At 38.6% G+C, this 21334-nt stretch overlaps 1 protein-coding gene and 2 long non-coding RNA genes across 3 annotated transcripts; 2 read left to right on the forward strand and 1 right to left on the reverse strand.

The window, feature by feature from the left end:
* Positions 1-4504: 4504 nt before the first annotated feature.
* Positions 4505-5197, reverse strand: LOC125067009. Its single transcript, XR_007119705.1, has 3 exons — positions 5119-5197; positions 4914-4964; positions 4505-4661 (listed from the first exon to the last, which is right to left on the reverse strand). It is a non-coding gene; the product is annotated as an uncharacterized LOC125067009 (long non-coding RNA).
* Positions 5198-10173: 4976 nt separating this feature from the next.
* LOC125067101 (tetratricopeptide repeat protein 7B) lies at positions 10174-17540 on the forward strand (the record flags this gene model as incomplete). The annotated part of the gene is made up of 17 exons (XM_047675481.1): positions 10174-10422; positions 10934-11213; positions 11972-12086; positions 12450-12595; positions 12681-12786; positions 12853-12975; positions 13119-13316; positions 13476-13562; positions 13916-14074; positions 14436-14552; positions 14796-14945; positions 15171-15374; positions 15634-15778; positions 16601-16748; positions 16989-17070; positions 17183-17288; positions 17365-17540. Coding segments are annotated over exons 1-17 (2469 nt in total), but the record flags the coding sequence as incomplete, so codon positions are not given.
* A 2-nt stretch (positions 17541-17542) lies between these two features.
* Positions 17543-18456, forward strand: LOC125067014. Its single transcript, XR_007119706.1, has 2 exons — positions 17543-17591; positions 17669-18456. It is a non-coding gene; the product is annotated as an uncharacterized LOC125067014 (long non-coding RNA).
* The last annotated feature ends 2878 nt before the right edge of the window (positions 18457-21334 follow it).

The following is a 21334-nucleotide window of genomic DNA, read 5'->3' on the forward strand; positions in this document are numbered from 1 at the left end:
TTTACGAACAACTTTTAAGAAAATTATGAATCTTATTTTTTTAAACAAATTTATAACCCGAAAAAGCTTCATTACATAAAATATAATTTCAAAAGAAACTCATTTAATAACAACATTGCTAAGGTTAGATCGGAAGTAAAAAAAAAAAAATACACATAAAGATTAAGCACATTTGTATATTCAAATAAATAAGTCAAATAATCTAACGTTAACGACATGTTTGCAGAATAAGATGGTTTAAATATCAATAACTTTTAAAACTTCTTTGTACTACGATCCTTTGACAAAGATTAGAGAGTCATTTCAATAATAAATAAGCAATTGCTTCATTCAATTCAATTAATTTGAAAATTCATACATAAATATGACTACGATCGTACGTTGTATAACGCCACGGGTCGTATATTATAATAATATATTTATAAGAGTGAGTCGATGTTATCTGACCTAGAAAGACGCCTCAATACTAAAAATATTCTATAATCTAAAGTAAATAACTTTATAGAGCCAATATCGCCTAGGGGTTCGAATAATCATAAACGAACATAACGGGTTCGGAGCTCAAAGTTTTCATGTCTTTAATATCTGTTTATATTTCATCTCACGCTCGGCGGTGCCACATCGAGATTTCACCTGCATATTTAAGACGACATTCTGCCCCGTGTGGAGCAGTGCTGTGAAATAAGCTCAAACCTCCTTAAAAGGGGAGGACATATACATAGGTTCTCGTTGTTACTACTAATCATAAGTTAAGTTAGTAATCAGCGATAATTCATGTTACGGGAAGTTAGTAGCGATACATTTGTAGCAAATTCTTAGTGAATATTTAACTAGCAATTGAACTAGCGATTGAATATTATAGAGGATAAATTTCTGCAGCGCCCTCTAGATGAGTAGCAACAAAATGGATGGTAGAAAAACCTTTTACATGCAAAAATATCTACCACTATAAGCGCTGAATTTAACGGTAATTGCTCAAACACTGTTGAAGACTATTTATTTAAAACAGATCTAACGATATGTCGTTATGTATGTATATAATGAAAACATAGACAATGCAAGCTTAGCATGCGATTCCTCTTAAGTTGCAATCGTATATATTGTTTGCAAGTTGACTATAGACTATCACACTTTAATACATGAAATATTTTTCAATTTAATTAGTAAACAATATCGAAATCAGTAAAAAACCCATAACTACCATTTAAATATAATTTTATAATAGTTTCTTTAAATTAAATATAATAATAAAAAAGTCAGTTAATTTTTAAGTAAATATGTATCGTACAACAGAACTCCGTTACCACTATACATGTATAGGTACGTCGTATATTATATACAGTAGATAAGACACGGGGACGGGTTGTGGCGGTGCAAGGAGCACCAAGGCCGAGCTCCTCCGATCAATATCATAAGCGCTCTACGCGAACTTATAAATTAAGATTTTCAACGACTAAATATTCTATCCAGTTTTGCAAGATTATTAATTAATAGTCAATTTATTTTTCACATATCTTGCAAGGATCTAAGCATTTGTTTTATTTAATTACCACCGTGGTAGTTAATTACCATTGTGTTTCACTGCTTGTATCTACCCCTCCTTTCGTTTTGAGGAGGAGCTTCGGAGAATATATCACAACGCTTCCAGCGCGGGTTTACTTATGTATTTATTTTAACAGTACATTTACAATAAAAATTGTTTAAGCCCTTAATAAAAGTATTTTTAACACGCCCGCCATGTTTATTAATACATCTAAAAGTAATTATATAAATGTTAAATAATATTTTGAGAAAGTAAATTCCGGTCTGTTAAAAATTCATCGACATTTTATCACTGCAATGTAGGTATTTTTTCTTCAAATTGCGAATGAATACCTAATAAAAAGGGATTATCCGAATCGGTCCATAAATGACGAAGTTTTGACCTCCTTATTTTTATGTAGTCGGTCACAAGTAACATTCACATTGTATATTAAGCCTATTTTTAAAGTGTCTAATGATTACACGAAAAGTCAATGGTACTTGCTTAGGTTTAACCCTTAATTTTCATTTAAGAATCACGTGTGGTGGTAGGGCTTTATGCAAGCCCGTCTGGGTAGGTTAGGTTAGGTTAGGTTAGTTACAACACACTCATCAGATATTCTACTGCCAAACAACAGCACTCAGTATTTTTGTGTTCCAGTTTGAAGGGTGAGTGAGCCAGTGTAACTACAGACACAAGGGACATAATATCTTAGTTCCCATGGTTGGTGGCGCATTGGCGATGTAAGGAATGATTAATATTTCTTGCAGCGCCATTGTCTATGCGGTGGTGACCACTTACCATCCGGTGGCCGATATGGTCGTCCGCCAATCTATGACAAAAAAAAATGTTTCTGTAGCTGCGCCACTTCGTATCTTTAAAAAAGGTTTTATCCCTTTTTTCAAATAATCTGACTCATATTATGTAATCAAATAATAAATTATACATAAATTGTTCTATTAATTTGGAATGTTTTATTAATATAATAAAGCTTTTACAATAATAAAATAACTTATGTCAATTCTAAGTATCTGTCATGTAGGTACACAGAAATGTATTATTTGAACAAGTCGGGGTGTTATAATAAAAATGTGACAATATTTCAGAAAATATTTACCGTTTGGTCCTAACGTTTGCTACGAGCTGAGGTCGTTACCTTTGGACATACAGATCGAGCTTTTTTGACTTCCTCTGGGAATACTTTTCAATTTTCCGAGATAAAATACATACATACCGAACATATTCTACTCTTTATTCTATTCGAACATACTCGCATGTTATCAGGAGCAGACAGTCTGACGTAACCTTTATGGGTGTTGTTATTATTTATTTTAACAAAAAAAATAGACAGATTTTACGATTTTAATATCATTCGTCGAGATCTGAAGTAATCTGTCGTATTCATTTTAGATTCATGAATAAATGACCTTTCGTATATCGACGTCGTGTGATTTATGCCGGAACTTTTTTAAATATGGGCAGCATCAGATTTGACGTGATTTATTTGTGTGTTGTTAGGAATATATCATATCAGTAATAACTTATAATTTTGTTTTATATGTAGGTAGATCTCATTGTTCTTTATTGGACATAATTTTTGACAGTACGCCAGAAGGCTTTGTTAGAATGTCGTTGAAAAAAAATCACGTTGGCGAGGTCGAGTTTGAGAGTCCTTTGTCCAGCTGTGGTATGTTTAAGGGTTGTGTCTGCAATAGGTATTGGAGGTATTGCGTTTACATTATGCTGTTAATTAAGTTACTAGGCTCCAGTACACAGCAACGATTTTGCCCCTAAAACTTGTTAATCTGCTTGGATTAAAATCAAAACATCGATAAGACAAGTCAATGAAAAAAGGCTTTCCACGTTCGCAGACTGAACCGGCAACAAACATTGGAATCAATTTATCAGTTTCGGTCCGAACGACGCATAAACAATATAAAACTTAATTATGTCATTGTTTCACAATTTTTTATTAATATGTATTTTAAGAATTTTGGACTGGAGGCAGGTCTTCTAGTTCAAATGTCTTAAAATAAAATAAAAGCATGCAATTGTCAAATTAATAATCAATTTAATTTAATAAATGATCTACAACGTAATCCTGTTAAATAGCTTCTTCGCCTCTTAGACCGTGCTAATTAAATGCCAGCCATTAAATAACTCGGCGCCTTCGTAAATATAAATTCACCAGATATTAACCTTCCGATATCAATTTGCAGGTAACAAATTGAAAAGCGGGTACGTGGGCCGAAGTAAACCAATTTGGCTGTACGGGGAGGGCGAGGGGCGAGTGAGGCGGGGTGGGGCGTGCCGTGACCCGACATTGACCGAGTGCGTCATTCATCGCCTGCACGCATGGCATATGCGATTCATGCACCGCCGGGCTTCCTCATTGATCGCTTACGGATTGCGCTTCACCGATACATTGCGCCCAGTCTTAGCTGCGACTGATTACATGCTTACCATTGTACTTGGTAACACGTCATTTCAATTATAAATATATATTAATACTTTCATACATGACAATTGTTCTGATACTCTACTCTACTACATTATTTGGTGGTAAGACTTAGTGCAAGCCCAACCTCGTGCCAACCCAGACCGGTTGGTACGAGCCACGCATTGTATGTTCTACTACAAAATAACAACAGTCAGTATTGTTGTGTTCCGGTTTGAAGGGTGAGTGAGCCAGTGTACAAAAGGCGCGAGGGAAATAACATCTTCGTTCCCAGGGGTTGGTGTTTTTTAGGGAATAGTTATCCCTTACCATCTTATTACTTACCTATAATATAATTCCTTTAAAGTACAATCAATGTTTCTTATCGAATTTGTAGAGACACGCCTTTTTAGTCTGGCCTTTTTAGTATCATATTTTTTGTATGTAAAATAATATGTTATAATACGTCCCGGGGAATGCTCTGTCTATCGACGTACAGCGTACATAGAGATGTGAAATTTGGGAGAGTCTGTTCTTTCCTAATTAACAAGGGCTCTAAGAGTCGATTTTGCGGTAGTTTGATTTTAAGGGGGCGCTGCGCCACTCAATCCTTAAGTTAATGCCATCCAGGGTGTCAATCATCTTCGGTCATGGTAAATAAATTGCTTCACATTTGTTTAGATGATTAACCAAACGTGTCAACTGAATACGCATATCTTTTTGAGGTTACATTACTACATTAACAATAAGACATGCAACGTTTGGTATATTGGAAATGTATACCAAGTTTTTTTTTTTAATTATTATAGCAGCAAGGCAGTCAGGCAAATGACACAATTAAATTAAATTAATGTTAAATACAAAAAAAAAGTTATCAAAATATTTAAATGTATTTTCGAATTCTACATTATGAAATGTCTAAAATATAGTTAGTTATTTAAAGTACCTACTTACATAAATTTCAGCCAGGAAAATACCGTCCCCATTTGACATTTCAGTATTAGTCTGAGTAAAAGAAAATTAAAATTAGTTATCCGTTCTGAAATGAATTGGTAATTTAATTTAACAGTTTTATCAGGCAATTTAAATATATTAAGGTGATTTGCACTTAGTGTGCATTGATTTTCATGAGCCTTCAGTATTTTGATACGTCACATACATGTTCTAAATGCTTCTTTAACTCGGTGGCCGGATAGTCGGGTGTACTAATCGGGCCTTGTAATCTAGCCACTGTCAAATCCGTCGTCTATATCGCCGTCGTTTATAATGAAATAAAAGTCGCAATCGCAGACTATGTAATAACAGTATAATGACAGTAAACGTCGCATTTATTCAGCGGCTCATGACAACTCGCAATAATCTTATTAGGCAGTGAATACGCAGTGCCGCAGTACTGCTGTTTGCCGCATCCATGCAGATGTTTCTCTTATGCTACATTTAATTTAACATAAAACTATCACCGAGTATTGAAACTAAATAAATATAACTTGATATATTCTCAAAATAGGGCAACACTTATATTTATATAACACTTTTAGTATTCCGTATATATTGAATAGTAAGAATAATTTAGCTAGAACACAAAAATATATGTATATCGATATTAATATTTTTTATACGACATAATTTTTTTTTTTTTAGAGCCGAGATGGCCCAGTTGTTAGAACGCGTGCATCTTAACCGATGATTTTGGGTTCAAACCCAGGCAGGCACCACTGAAATTTTATGTGCTTAATTTGTGTTTATAATTCATCTCGTGCTCGGCGGTGAAGGAAAACATCGTGAGGAAACCTGCATGTGTCTAATTTCAACGAAATTCTGCCAACCCGCATTGGAGCAGCGTGGTGGAATATGCTCCAAACCTTCTCCTCAAAGGGAGAGGAGGCCTTTATCCCAGCAATGGGACATTTACAGGCTGCTAATGCTATACGACATAAAGACAAACGACAATGATAGATATATCATGTAACATTGTCATGACGTTACCCATAATATCAAGAATTTAGACATTTCTGTCAGGTATAGTTTACAACATAAAATGTGTGTTTGTCGAGTTTCTGTTTCAAATGTTCTCGTGCAACATGTTTACTTTTATAAATATTTAACCATGGAATCCTAAAAATATACAGCCGTTGCCGATTTATTCCTTCACAATCGAATATTAAAATTGATGATATTCTTTTGTTAAACGTTTTACGAATACGCCGAACGTGAGTTGGATGAAAATTGTCATAAATAGAAATAACGAAAGCATCATCGAAGGCACTCGAGAGCGCTCCATCAGACGAATTGACGTTATTGAAGAGCGGCCATAAAATTAAACGCGCTCGAATCGCTAGGAAAACGTTCATTTCTTTTATTTCTATCGGTTTATTTCTCCCGCCTCGGAAAATAAAGTTAGTGCCGCACAATTTATGTCGATTGCGGGAAACGTTGGCTTGTGCTGTTTTCTTAGCGGGCGGAGACCTGCTAGACTAACGACTACACTAACGACTGAGCCATCACTCGGAACTGTGTTAACAGAAAACATCCTTGATTTATTATTTCCAATGTATCAATAAAATATATAAACGGCAATTTCTTGAAGGCATATCAACGCATGGCTTAAACTACAAAGCTTAAGATAAAGCTTTGAGATTTGGTAACACACACGACCCAATTAATTTTCTAGTTCATCCGATCATACCGTTCAAAGTAGATAATAGATATATTTTTTAAACATCCAAAAATATAGCCTTAGATATATTCAGTGTTTACGTTTGGTAAATCGCTTCGGTATATTTATTGAGGCCCGGAATTTTGAATTGTATGACCTTCGCGGCATTTTATACTTTTCAAAACTTGAATTAATACCCGAGTAAGGGACGGCTACAATTAAACGAAACGAACACTTCGAATTGCGATAGCATTGTTACATTTATAGTTTCGCGGAACAATAAAATTGAAAATTACATACTTAACGATATTCATTTGCCAACGGGATTTCCATGGTAAGTAACACAAAGGAACTTGGTAGGTTTTTATTAAAATTCTCCAGGCACGCGAGCGGCCGGAGTGAGTTTCGAGTAATACGTGTATTTATTTTTATTTGACTTTAAGAACTTATGTGGAAATGTACATTCATAACTCATTCCCGAGGGAAAACTTTCGTATACCTCGAACGTTGGAGCACAATTAATGTTTCCTTTCGTCTTATATTTATACATTCCTCTTTATATATTCTAGCAAACTAACTGACTTTATTTATTTTATCTAACGAATACTAATACACCGCTATGCAAATAATAAAACTAGAAAAAGCTTACCTACCAAAATAAAAAATAGGTAGTTAGAGCCATCAGGCGTATTAATAATAATAAGTATAACAGAAAAGTATCCGTGCAATGCTTGCTTAATACTTTACATGCATGATAATAGGACTATGTCAATAAATTTCAGCGATGTGCATGTGAGCAAGACCAGGGGCAGCAGCTTGTACGTGGGATATGAATGTTTGCTAATCATGAGAGTTGATCCTGCAAAGGTTGTGACCTTGCAGTAACAGGCGACGGCGGCGCGGCCGGTGATGGCGCCGCGTGTCACCGCCTGCGCCCAGGAAGTTGGAATGAACAATTTATTGTTATACGGTGCTTAATATAGCGTTCCGTGCCCTTGAGGATATAATTACGGTCAATAAAGAAATGCAACCATTTTGAACACAGCGCCTGTCACGCCGGAAGTTTATTTTCAACTTAATTTTCCTACAAGTCACATGAATTTATTAAACACTTAATACACACACAATTGCCATAAATCTTCATTCACCCATTATTAATATAATACCTACTGTTAGTTTTCTCTCGTAGTCAGAACTCGTGAATCATTATCGATGATTGCGGGTGCTCCACTGAATTTTCATATGGTTCATTTGTTTTTATAAATTATTCATCTCACGCTAGGCGGCGAGGGAAAACATCGTAAGGAGACCTACATTTATCGCATAAAACTCTGCCATGTGTGATTTGTACCCATTAATGTGCATTAGAGCAGCGTCGTGAAATAAATTCCAAGCCTCATAAGAAGAGGCAGTGGACGAGGTACACGTAACTTACAATCAAAGGAGTGAAGAGCGGCGACCTAGAGGGAGCCTGAAGGCATAATACTTAACAATGCCTCACATCCGATTGTCGTGATGGCAGAACTCATTCTACTTTTAAGTAAATCTTACCCCAAGGCGCCCCAATAGATGTCACATCAAAATACATTAATGTAGGTATATGCTATCCAGCTCTACATTGGATCAGTAACTTAAATTTTACACACGACATTTTTACAAACTAACTAATCCAAAAAAATGGGGTACAATGAATAATCAACTCACCCTTCAATGTGCAACAGAGCGTTAGAAAATATTTTGTAGTGAGTGAACGGTACCCAGGGTCGCAAGTCTTTTTACATTTTGATAAATTGGATTGTAAAATGCCGCGTTCCATATGAGTGTACGTACTCATATAGGACGCGGCTTAGCGTTTGTTCTTGTAGGAAGCCCTACATTGGTTAAATATGTGGCGCCTTATGGTCTGGTGCCACTGACATTTTGCCAATTCCGCTTCTATGCCACTACTATCGATTCAGATATAGCCGAACGTTCTCATAGAAGAATTTTAAATACATACATGCCATCTTTTATTTAATAATGCAATATTAACCTTTGATAAAAGACAACAAATATTCTATTCTTAAGTTCTGTGTTTAAAAAATTCAAATTTATAAAAGAGTAAAACATCGTTTATTATCTCTAAAACGCATTAACTATTAAGTATTATATAATGCTTACTTACATCATTATGCGTTTTAGGTGTAATAAATAATGTTTTATTGTTCCCGTAAGGTTTTTCACGATGGTAAAAGCAACCTTACATAAAAATAATAAATTGACTATTAAAAACCTTAAATGTTTAAAAACTCGTTCGCTTAGTAATAATTTAAAATAGGAAAAAATTAAGAACTACATTTACGTGGTTAATAATAGGTTTGTTTGTTTAATTACATACATATACATAATAAGCTAAATAAAACAGTTTTAAATCTGTTATTTCTTTAAGTGTGAGATATACACAAATAGTAACCCAATCACAATGGCTATCGTGATAAGCGATATCCTATCACCTGCCTCATTGTTAATATATTTTAATATTATCAATTGTTTTTAGGTTCTTACAGATATTTTATAATGCTTTTAGAAGAAGTAGGATATGTTAATATCTGTAATTGGGATACATTTAGTAATAATATGTCTAAGGTGACTGCCGACTGAATGAATTAATTATTTTTAAGCGACAAATAAATCTAGATTCAGTAATTATTAATTGGATGTAATTGTTAATTGGTTCCTGTTTCCTATATTATTTTTCATTGACTTTCATCTTTAGATATTATAAAGAATGAGACTATTTCTTTAAAAATATCTATTAAACCAGTAGTTATCCCTTGAAACACGGTCCATACAAGCCAGTTTGTCGTTAAAACAATGATATCTTAAAAACATTTAGTACCTACGTGAAATAGGTACCACGCGTAAATCTGTATTTTGGATACCTAAATAAACGAGACATGTTTTTATATAGGGCCTGACTTAGAGATTTGGAGGTCTCCAATCCTTTGTACCTACAAAGGATGTGAGAGCCCTAATTATTATTTTATAAACTAAATTGAACAATATCTGTAAGTCGCTTTAAACAGTAATTAATGAACGTCAAAAGTATCGCATATCACCTTTGCCTTTTACTTTATCTACAAATAGCTATAGTATTACATTAAAATTTTAGAACCTCTTGTTTAGGTCCCGAAGCCCTGAAAGGACTGATGCACTCCCATAAATTAGATCCTTATTATATAATATAATACCAATATTTAACAATATACCGAAATAGTTACGACTATAAAACTAGTTGCAGGCTGCTCCATCTAGTGGCAGTTTTTATATCTATTTGAAGCCGCCCATTTAGTAAGCATTTATAAAGTATGTTATTGTTTACATTAGATATAAAATTCAAAAGTGTTTAAGAATATTTGGAAAAAATATATATACTAATTGAATATTTTACATAAAACATTTATTTTTATTTTAAAAAAGTGTTATTTCAATATTTTTTTGTATTTGCAGTGTTTCTGTTAGCACTATATCTTTACGTAAAATAGAACGTCCAATCCAATTCACACCCGATGTCATCATGTGTCAGATTTGGCCTTCAATTACTGTGGTTTCTCGCAATTTGTGAGGGTTTTGCAATGTCCGAGTGAAGTGATACAGGCGAAATCGATGCTGTGACAATTGACTGACTTACTCGTGTTAAAATGACATCGAGAAGTAAAAATGCAGTACGAAGTTACGAGACTGAAATTGAAAAAAGTCGGGAGGAGTCTAATTGGAAGAAGGCTGTGGAGTTGGCTCAGCAGCTCAAGGCCAGGTCACCACAACATGGTGAACAGCATTTATATTTGGTCATCACCTTATATATTAATTAAAATCCGCGTAACTTACACATTCATTCAGGATTATAAATATTATAGCAGTCGTTCTGAGTGTTGTCAAACTTATATTTGTAATATTTACTATGAGTTAAAGTCCAGTTTTTTGTTATTACAATTAATTGGAAGGTTTGTTTATCCTCCATTGATTCGCCCACACTTGTGTCTAGTGTCTTATCACTCGTATATATTTTGTAATACAAAAGGAACAGCAACAACTGGTTATTTAATCTGTTATTATTTTTTCTTTGCTAATGACACATCATAATTCACATAGGTACTTGTTACTGGTGAATCATCTTCAAGCCACAATGATATATGTATGTTTCTTTTTAATTTAACATGTCGGACTCTTTATTACAAAACCAATTCTTTACAAGTTAAAACTTTTCATTTTAATACAAATAAACTATCAGAAAATATCTGCAACATAATTTTAATTATGAAAATGAATGTAATTTCAGAAAGTCTTGCACATTTTCTCATTGGAGAAGGAAAGTTGGAAGCCTATCTTGAAGAATGGGCACCCATCAAGGAGAATGTTGAAAGGGCCCAGCGAGAGCTTTCAGAGGCTCGTGGGTACCTGACACTGGCTACAGATGAGGCAGGGAAGAAGGCTGGAGTAGCTCTTGATTCCCATTTATTATTAGGGAAGTTAAATTATGCCTGTGGAGCCTATGATGATGCCTTAAAACACTATAAACTGGCAGAATTGAATACCTTGACGGAGAAGGAACTGCCTGTGTTAGTATAGATTTTTTTTCACAATACAATTATTAGAATTATTTATTTAATTTTTACTATTAGTATTTTTTTAACCATTGTCAGTATTATGATATAATAAATCAAGATCATTTAATCACTTTGCTATAAATTAGTAAGAAAGATGTTCCCTCTCTTAATATACTTGTCAAATTCTAATTATTGTATTTTAAACTAAATCTAATTATACATTGGTCATTTAAAAACTACAATATATTTAAAAAAAAACAAACCATCAGTGATTTTAATAGCCATTATTACAGCTTTTTGACAACTTAAAAATGGTTAGGGTTATGTACTGCAAGTGGTCAGGATTGAACCTACTATTTCCTCATTGCTAGATGGCTTATAAAAGACACTTTTAGTGTAGAGCTTTGAAAATAAATGTATGCTTAGAAAAACAACCTAAGGGATTCATTAACTAATTGCCATCATAATTAGATAATGGTTTATAATTAGGTAATCTATTTTAAATGACGTGTCCCTGGAAATTGTGTAATGTTAAGTTATGATAAAACTAACGGGATTGTTAACTGTAGAAAAGATACGAATGCAATATAAATTTGCAATAAAACATATAAAATACTGATAGCTTATATTATTTTAGGTTGATTTTTAGTTACTATGCTTATTGTCTACCATTAGAAAAATGTTGATATATTTTTATATAACCTTCATAAAAAGTGTGTATTGTAACTGAAATTTGAATGAATATTTATGTTATATAATCTAATTTACAGCCGAAGTCTTCGTATAGTAGCTGAGTCCTATGCCATCAAGGGCTTGTGCTTAGAACAAACTGCATTACCAGGCTCTACAAGTCGATACAAACAGGCAGAGAGGGAATCTGAGATGGTAAAATATTTTATCTAATAGTTCCACTATAGGCTCGATACATACACTATACAGCACATATTGGCTGGTCTAGTTTCAAGAAGATGAAGAAGAGTTGTGCAAGACATATTCATCATAAATATACTGAAGTGTAAAAGGAATAAATAATTTATCTATTAAAGTTTCTTAGAAATTGGGCATTATCATGTGCTTAACAAATTTGAGAAGGAAATAAATGTTACTCATATATGATCAACACGTACAAAAATAATTGTTTTTAAATATATAAAGGTCTAGTGTCTCATTCCTAAGCTATTCTAATCAGCTTATCTATTTGTAAGCGCTATCAGTTCGTTAAATTCCTAAATGGAATAATTTCCGCAGATCCGCAGCTTCGAGGTGTCGTCAGAGCTAAGCCTGCTGTACCTGCAGCGCTGCGCGCGCTGCGCCGGCGCCACGCTGGAGGCCGCGCTGCTGCGCGCGCCGCTGCTGCACATCCGCGCCGGCCGCCTGCACGCCGCCATCGACAGGTAGCCAAGCCCCGCCGCGCGCCTCGCGCCGCCGCGTCCCCGCCCCCCCGCGCCCCGCACTCATACACACGCTGTACTCCTCCAGGTATCGCGAAATGCTGACGGCCGTCGAGTCGGTGTCGACGCAGGCCTTGCGCCTCACGCTCGCCAGGCAGCTCGCCGAGGTGCTCATGAGGGGCGTCACGGGACAGGTAGCTGCAGCTTCGTCGCGGTGCGCTCCGACTCGGCACCGATTGTATATTTATTGTTTTGTGTAGGTGTACCAGGCGCCCCGGAAGGTGGCGGCTCCCTCGCAGTTGCAGGGCACGCTCACGAGGAGAAGGGAGGAGTACGTCTCGGAGGGACCGTGGAAGCCGAAGAAGTACGCTGGAATCAATCAGGTAAATACAGTAAACGGATTGAGCTCCGAACGTATCGTTATTTTGCTAGAGAGCAGAAGTCGAAATGATGTTTGCGAGGTGTTCGGCCGATTGGACGACTCCTCACGCGAAACATTAGTACAGTCCCAAGTGCGGGTTTGCAGTTCGTGCCGCGAAACGAGTACGAGGAGGTGCTGCTGCTGCTGCTGGTGGGCGAGGCCATGGCGGTGCGCGACGCCGTGCTGTCGCAGAGCGGAGAGTTCTCCGCCGCGCGCGACCACTCGCTGCAGAACGCCGTGGCCGTGGCCGACCTGCTGGCGCTGGCCGCCGTGCGCTGGGGGCAGATGGCGCTCGTCATCGAGGTACGCGTCTCGGACGCGCGAGGGGCGTCACCCCGACGGTGTCAAATGTTATTTATTCACATCATAACGTAGCCCGTCATATACGTACACAGAATCATAAATCCAGGAGTAGAATGAGTAATGTGTGCTTTCGTTGGCCCGGTGCCCCGCCCCGTGCAGTCGCTGGAGCGCGCGATGAAGTTCTCGTTCGGTTGCGCGCACATCTGGCGGCAGCGCGCGCTGGCGACGGCGGCGGCCGCGCGCGCCGCGCCCGCGCCCCCCGCGCCCCCGCTGCCAGGTATAGAAAGGCGGATTGAATGCTGAATTACAGATCGAAAGATTGTTTAGTCAGTTTAAAAGCGATCGACGATTGCTTCACAAGTATAAATATAGACATTTTTGTAAGAAACACAATACTGTAGACTCGTGCAGGAAAGGTAAGCTAAAACACACTAGTTTCCGGCTTCGCAAAGTTAATATATCCTTCCTGGGAAACGAATAGTGTGCAGTATTCGTTTCTACTATGAGATTCCGCAGCTACTTTTAATCGGCCTATTGAAAATTTAAAGCTCATGTCAAAAAATCATTGACAAATAAGGCAACTTAAAATGGTGCAAAAGAGCGAGTCCGAGCCGCTAAGCGCGCGCGTGTCCGCAGGCAGCGCGGCGTGGGGCGCCAGCGTGCGCGCGCTGGGCGTGTGCCGGCGCGCGGCGCCGCTGCTGCGGCACGACGCCGCGCTGCGCCTGCTGGCCGCCAGCACGGCCTACCGCGCCGGCTGGGTGAGTGCTCCCCCTGTGCTCAATACTTAATCCATCAACTCGAGTAAAAATCGTCACGTAAGGAAAAGGCCTTGTAGCAGCCCCCCCCCCCCACCAGGCGACCTATCCCTGTCTTTCTTTCGTTTTATATTATATTATTTAAACTTATTTTTTGTTATTGTTTTCAATTAACACTTATTTAATAGATACTAATGCCTGGTCCCGCGACACCTCTTGGTTTTTTTAAATATAATTTTTATTATTTGAGCGTTTCTATTTATGGATTTGTAGTAGACTTCAATAAAAAAACTATTTGGTTCATTCGTTGTCCAGAAATAGTTGAAAATTGAGTGGATACATCGATAGTTTTGGTTTTGCGTAGATAGAGGAGGGAATCGAGTTGGCGGAGGAGGCGCTGGCGATAGAGGAGGCTCGGGGCGGCGTGTTGTTGGCGCGCTGCTATCTCTACTGCGGAATCGGACGACAATCGAAAGCACAGGTGACCCCACTGAAAGGTTCAACTAAGAAAAATTTAAGGATCACATAAAAATAGTTACATTTGTTTAAAAAAAAATAGGCAAATTTAGTAGAAAACATGTACAATAAAAGTTGAAGGTGTAGATTATATTGAAAAAAGTCCGTAAAATAGATCCTCGCGAAACACTTTGTGTACTTGACTTATACAAAACTTTCTTTATATTTGGATACACAATATGTAATCAAAATATTATTATCTTTTCAGAAAACTAATTCTCGCATTGAGAAGGAAGCAGATAACGAGACCAGTCTAAGGATGCTGCTGAAGTCAGTGGAGCTGGACGACAACGATCACTTGGCGTTCTACCACCTGGCGTTGCAGTATATTCACCTGGGGATGTTGAACGAGGCGATGGTAAAACTAAACAGAACAACCAATCTATTGACGTTAATTTGTATAAAGCGATCGATTGACTCGAACTAATGCTGGGACTCGGTGGAGTTTCCAAAGTACGTTTTTGAAAAATTTCATCCGTACCATGCCAGCTGCCGAATCGCATCGCAATGTAATTGTTCCAAAAGGCGGCCCCCGCGGCCCGGCTCTGCCTCAGAATTAATTGGTAACGGGCGTGCGGCGCAGGACGCGACGCGCGCGTGCCTGCGGGCGCGCAGCGAGTGCGGCGGCGGGCTGCGGCTGGCGGCGGCGCTGTGGGGCGCGGCGTGCGCGGGCGTGCGCGGGCGCCGCGCGCTGGCGGCCGCGCGCCTGGCGCACCACCACTACCCCGGCGCCGAGTGGCCGCTCGCCAGCCTGGCCGCGCTGCAGCTCGTGTGGGAGAGCGGCGAGGTACGGTGACGGTGCCGGGGACGGACGATAGCAGAGGCTCGCAGGGAGATGCGCGATAGACTTTATTTCTGCGTAGTGACCAGTTCGTTGCATCCATGTTTTAATAGAGAAAGTAATATAAGTAAAATAAAAAGTCAACGACTATATAATTGAATACAATATCTCTCCAGGACTTGATAACGTATTTATTTAAATAAATAAAAAGTAGCCTCCGAATGGGCGCCGGCACGGCCTCTAGTGTACGATGAGTTTATTTCAGGCAGCTCTCGCTACCGGTAAGGAGCTCCTGAAGCTCTTGAACGGCGCGGACGGCGAGGTGGACACGGAGCATACGAACGGGTACGCCGAGCTCGACGCGCTGTCGGACTCGCAACACGACGACACGCACAGCAACAGAGACGCCGGTAAGAATATATTGTTTTAAACGTTTAATCACAAACTTTTAAATACTTGGTGGTAGGGCTTTGTGCAAGCCCGTCTGGGTAGGTACCACCCACTCATCAGATATTTTACTTCCAAATAACAGTACACTGTATTGTTGTGTTCCGGTTAGAAGGGTGAGTGAGCCAGTGTAATCACAGGCACAAGGGACATAACATCTTAGTTCCCAAGGTTGGTGGCGCATAGGTGATGTTAGGATTGGTTAATATTTCTTACAGCGCCTATGTCTATGGGCGGTGGTGACCACTTACCATCAGGTGGTCCATATGCTCGTCCGCCAATCAATGCCATAAAAAAAAATAAAAAAAAATAATAAAACAATTTCTCAATTAACTTCTCCGTCTAAATCGATAGACTGTAAAAATCACGGAGAATAATATAATTGTACATAGATGTATGTGCTTGTTTTTAATCTTTCGTTTCTGGATACCTGGAAATAAGCATTAGTGATACGCCAGCCGTAACCGAATTTGTCAAATTACTAGTGGAATCCGTCGATAAAATCTACACAGACTTTAGCAAAGCTTTGGACAAAGTCGATCACGATCGTCTTATAGACAAATTATGCTCTTTTTATCCCTACGACTCTAATTGAAGTCTTATTTCAATAGAATATATTTAGAAATAGCAATAGACGTGTTTCACTATAAATCGGTGTAAGCAACCGAGGAGTACCACTGGGGTCTCATCTCGGGCCAGTTATTTTCAGTCCTCAGAAATGACTTCGTCGTTATGTAGAGATAATTTAAAAAACTAAACGGAACGTCCGCAACCGTGTCGCACAGCGTCCATCCGAGCGGAGTCGGCGGGCGCGTACCGCATGGAGCGCGCGCTGTCGGAGGGCGCGTCGTCGCAGTCCGCGCCGCGCGCGCGCTCGCCGCTCGCCGAGCACCGCGCGCACGCCTGGCTGCTGCTGGCCGACCTCTGCCTCAGGTGCCGCCCACGCACACACACACACACACACACACTTTCGTTCCGAAAGATTACTATTATGCTACTACTCTTTCATTTCTATTATTTCTGTGGTCAACTTTTATTTTGAACTTAACATTAAAAATTTAATCAAATTGTATCGAGTAAGGTGACAGATAGATTTTGTAGTGCAATGGTGAAATAGATTACGAGGGCTCTCTGTTTTACGTCACTGAGTATAATCATTGGGATCACTCGTAGGCTAGGGAGAGTGAACGCGGCGGCGGGATGCGTGTCGGAGGCGGCGTCGCTGACGCCGTTCAGTCACCTCGTGTTTTATACGGTCAGTGCATATTTATGTAATGAATTTCACGAGCGGTGTTTCATGGAATATATAGATACGGCGATCGGCTGCCGCCATAAATACTTACCTCGTCCCGGCCGTCTGTCCGCAGCGCGGCCTCGTGCACGCGGCGGGCGCGGAGTGGGCCGAGGCGCGCACGTGCTTCCAGAACGCGCTCGCCATCCACCCCACGCACCTCGACAGCATCGTGCAGCTCGGTCGGTACCCTCGCTGCGCACTGGCGCCCCCCCCCCTCGAGCGCTCGCTCTAAGCGGAATAATTCGGTCGTCGCAGGCGCCACGTACTACTCGCTGGGCTGGCTGCGGCTGGCGGAGCGCACGCTGCGCGAGGCGGGCGCGCTGCAGCCGTCGCGCGCCGACACGTGGCGGCGCCTGGCGCTGGTGCTGGCGGCGCTGGGCGAGCCGGGCGCCGCCGCCGACGCGGCCGCCGCGGCGCTGGCGCTGCACCCGCTGCTGCCGCTCGCCGCGCCGCCCGCCGCGCACCTGCCGCTCTGAGCGACGGTCAGTGCCCGCCGACCGGCTCGAAGGACCGCCCCTATTGAATCTCACCACGAGCTTACGACGTAATTCCGTTTCAGGGTCACACTCGGTTCCGCTAGATGCGCGCGATTCGACTGCCAGATGTGTCCCGCACGCGTGGCGAGTCGGGAGCACGAAATGTATTCATAAGATGTACTATAATTACCGAAGTGATCGAATTATTACGCCGGTGCTCAAGCAGCACGCAGCACTGTGTACTTTTGGTTCGCAACATTAAGTAAGACAACTCGAACCGATCGCGGTTTAAAAACTATGCAATAAGTCCACTATGTCATAACAAAGTATGTAATGTTACATATTAGTTTATTTAGAGTGCAACAGGATATACATATAATACTTAACACGACACGAATGCTACGATACGTATCGTCTTCGACGCCGCGCTGCTGGAAAATTTCCCAAATAGTGTATAAACCTTGATGTGAAAACAAATTATTCAATTTATTAAATACGTCTTCCTTATTAGCGAAATATCATAATTGTTGGTGTGTTAAATTATCTTAGGAATACAAGTTGTATATCTGATTGGTGGTGGGGCGGGGGTTTGATAAGCAAGCCCACCACTGCACAGCTACCACTATTAAACAAATCAAAGAAAATATTTACAAGATAACTTGACTTCGGCTTACGGCTTGGTTTAACTCAAGTGCATACGATATTTGTATCCGCAACACGTCGCGCCAAATACTACTTTCCCTTATAAATATGATTCTGTTACTGTAACCCATTAAGTCATTTGAAACGATCAATGTATTCCTCTTGTATATAGATTTAACTATCTTGAATACATTAAACATTTACACTTTATTTGTATGACAATAAGGTCCATGTTTGTGTGTTAATTTTAAAATTATATTTAGAAAAGTAAATTCGCTGAAAAATTTGTTTTAAAAATTAAAGTTACATCAAGCATAACGGATAAATTATATTAAATCATTCTTATTAAAACTTAACATCTTAGCCAAAAAATAATAACAGAATCACAGCCGAGTCGCCGGCGACCAGTTAGTCATCGAAAGTCGTTGTTAAGAATTACAATTTTATTGTTTTTTTTTCCACATTAAATCCTTAGTTTTCGGTTTTCTTTCATTCAATACTTACTAATCTGTAGTATTTGACTTCTTAATAATATCTCGGGACAAAGTGTTCCTCTCTTTCGTTCGAGTTCGGTAAAGCTAGAATAAGATTCAAACAATACGATGACGGAAGTTACGTATTTTCCATAATCTTTGTTTCAGTTTCTCTGAAAATTGAGTTAGATAAAATATTACTCATAATTTTAAAAAAAGTCTTTGTTTAATATTGGTCGCCGTATTTTCGTCTGTAGTCACCCTTATGCGGCACCGTTTGACGATGCCCATAACATTATTATAGTAGAAAAATATTTACCATCGTGACTGATATTTAGATACTTAATGCATCGGAATTGATTCCAATTGGCAGAATAATATTAAACGTTACTTAATAATTAATTTCGTTCGATTTTACTATGATGATGCCGTATGGCGAATGTGAGAATCGAATACATCGATTACTAAATGATTTATTATTAAATAATCGGATAGAAGATTGCAATTCGAATAAATTTCACTGCACTTGTAATAATATATGATTAATTTATTATTTGAATTATTTATAGACTCAAATACGCCATAACGCGGAATTCCGTCGCGTTATAGAATCGAATAATTCGAATATGTATGTTTGCATCGTCCCTCCGGTGTTCCACGTCGGTATTTTATTATATTTTCCTTAAATTAGTTATCGAACAATGATCATGTTGTGACCTTCGTATTATTATCGATTAATAATTATTTTATTTATAAAGGAAGTTTCCGTAACGATTTCGTATACTGTTGACGTTTAACTTGTAAGTACTTTACCTTGTAGATGTTATCGTTGTGTCTTGGCGTTGTGTCATGTCGCAACAGTCGTATATCCAGTTTAAACGAGTATAGTGAGATGTTTGTTAACTAGTCTAGTAAATTAGATGTATTCAATGCTATGTATTAGTGACGAAGCAGTTTTTATATATATATACTGAATTACGAAACTCAACCTTATGTCGATGCTGATACGGTGTATTTTAATAATTTGTAACTTTAACGTTTTGAAATTGCAATTTTCGTTGAACGTGTTTATTTTAATAAGTTATCAGCAGTTTGGGCTACAAATGCGAAAGAGTGTTTCGATTTATTGTGTTTTAGGATAATTTAAGAGCAGAGGTGGAGGGAGCGGGGTATCACTTACTTTACTTAAGTCAATAATGAACGGAACAAACAGCGACACGTGACGGGAAATACATGCACGTTACAAACATTTGTTACGTTACCGATGGCGAATGTTCCTAAATATACTTACAATACAAAGCGTGGTAGGGCTCTTTGCAAGTCCGCTTGGGGAGGTACCGCCGGATATTGTACCGCTAAACAGCAATATTTACTATTGTTGTGTTCTGGTTTGAAGGGTGAGTAAGTACGAAACTACCAAAACAATTTCGCCTTTAATATTTAGGATTTATTTAAAATACGACATGGTAACGCGAATGTGTTTAGTGAGTACCTTCTTAAGTTTATCGTTAGATTAAAAGGTCATCATTCTAAAGCTTATTTATGTGATAAGGTAAAAAAATCGGAGAAGACTAACATGTATATGACGTGACGAATCTTCATGAGGCTGACGAGAGAAATAAAAATCTTGATTAACTTAACTCTACAATCTTCTGATGTCTTTTTATTCTATTGTAACCGACAGACGGTCGCCTTTCCTAGCAATTTTTAATGAATTTTTAGAAATATTTAAATTTCGTAGTGTCATATTTTACTTCAATGGGTCCAAGGGATGCGAACAGACGGACGCGACCTTCTATAGTCGAGATTTTTATGTCTACGGTCGGTGTGCGCTCAGGCCCGTCCAACGACTCGGTGTAAAGGAATATATGATTTATAGTAGTGTAGTTAAGGACGACTTTACTTTGAACTGATCGTTCCGAAATAGCGGGACGTGGTTTGGTATTACAGTAATATATGTATCATGGGTCGATGCCACAAAATTCATTCGCAGAATCGTCTAGAGTTTTCGAAATGTACTCTTGTGGACTTAAATTTTAATTTAAACTTTCAAGAAAGTGGTGAAATTACCTTGCAAATTTTTGTATCGATAAAACACTGATAACATTGTTTTGGTGTTTTTTTATGCAAATTCAAGTCGGTGTAAAAGGGCGTTTGATTTGTGACAGTGAGATTGTAGAATGCATTGATAAAAACTTATCAAAAACGACGATTAAGTATCAATAAATAGTAACTATTCTAGGGGAAAACCGTTCATAAGCCTTAGCTGATTATTTATAGGCCCTATAATACAGATCTATACCAGATTGTGAACCTAACAAGCGTGCGCTTAAAAAAAACTTGCACCAAAAAATATTAATCTTCCTTATTATTTTTTTTCCGGAACATATGTGTAAATGTAACTTCTTGCGGGTAGGGGTCTATTAGTTTTGGTAAACGGGTAGAACGGTTTCATGGGTGTTCTGTTGATGTAGATTAATGTGTCAATGCAACGATATGGTTTCCTAAGTTATTATAATTCCGAAGGTGCTGTTTCATTTTGTCAATAATCAGGATAATGATTCGTATTGAGACGATTTGGTTGTGATCTAAAATATTACTGAAGTAATTTTTTTTTTAATATTTCGGTTGCAA

The sequence above is a fragment of the Vanessa atalanta genome, chromosome 10 (assembly GCF_905147765.1).
Source record: "Vanessa atalanta chromosome 10, ilVanAtal1.2, whole genome shotgun sequence".
In the NCBI taxonomy this organism is placed as follows: Eukaryota; Metazoa; Arthropoda; class Insecta; order Lepidoptera; family Nymphalidae; genus Vanessa; species Vanessa atalanta.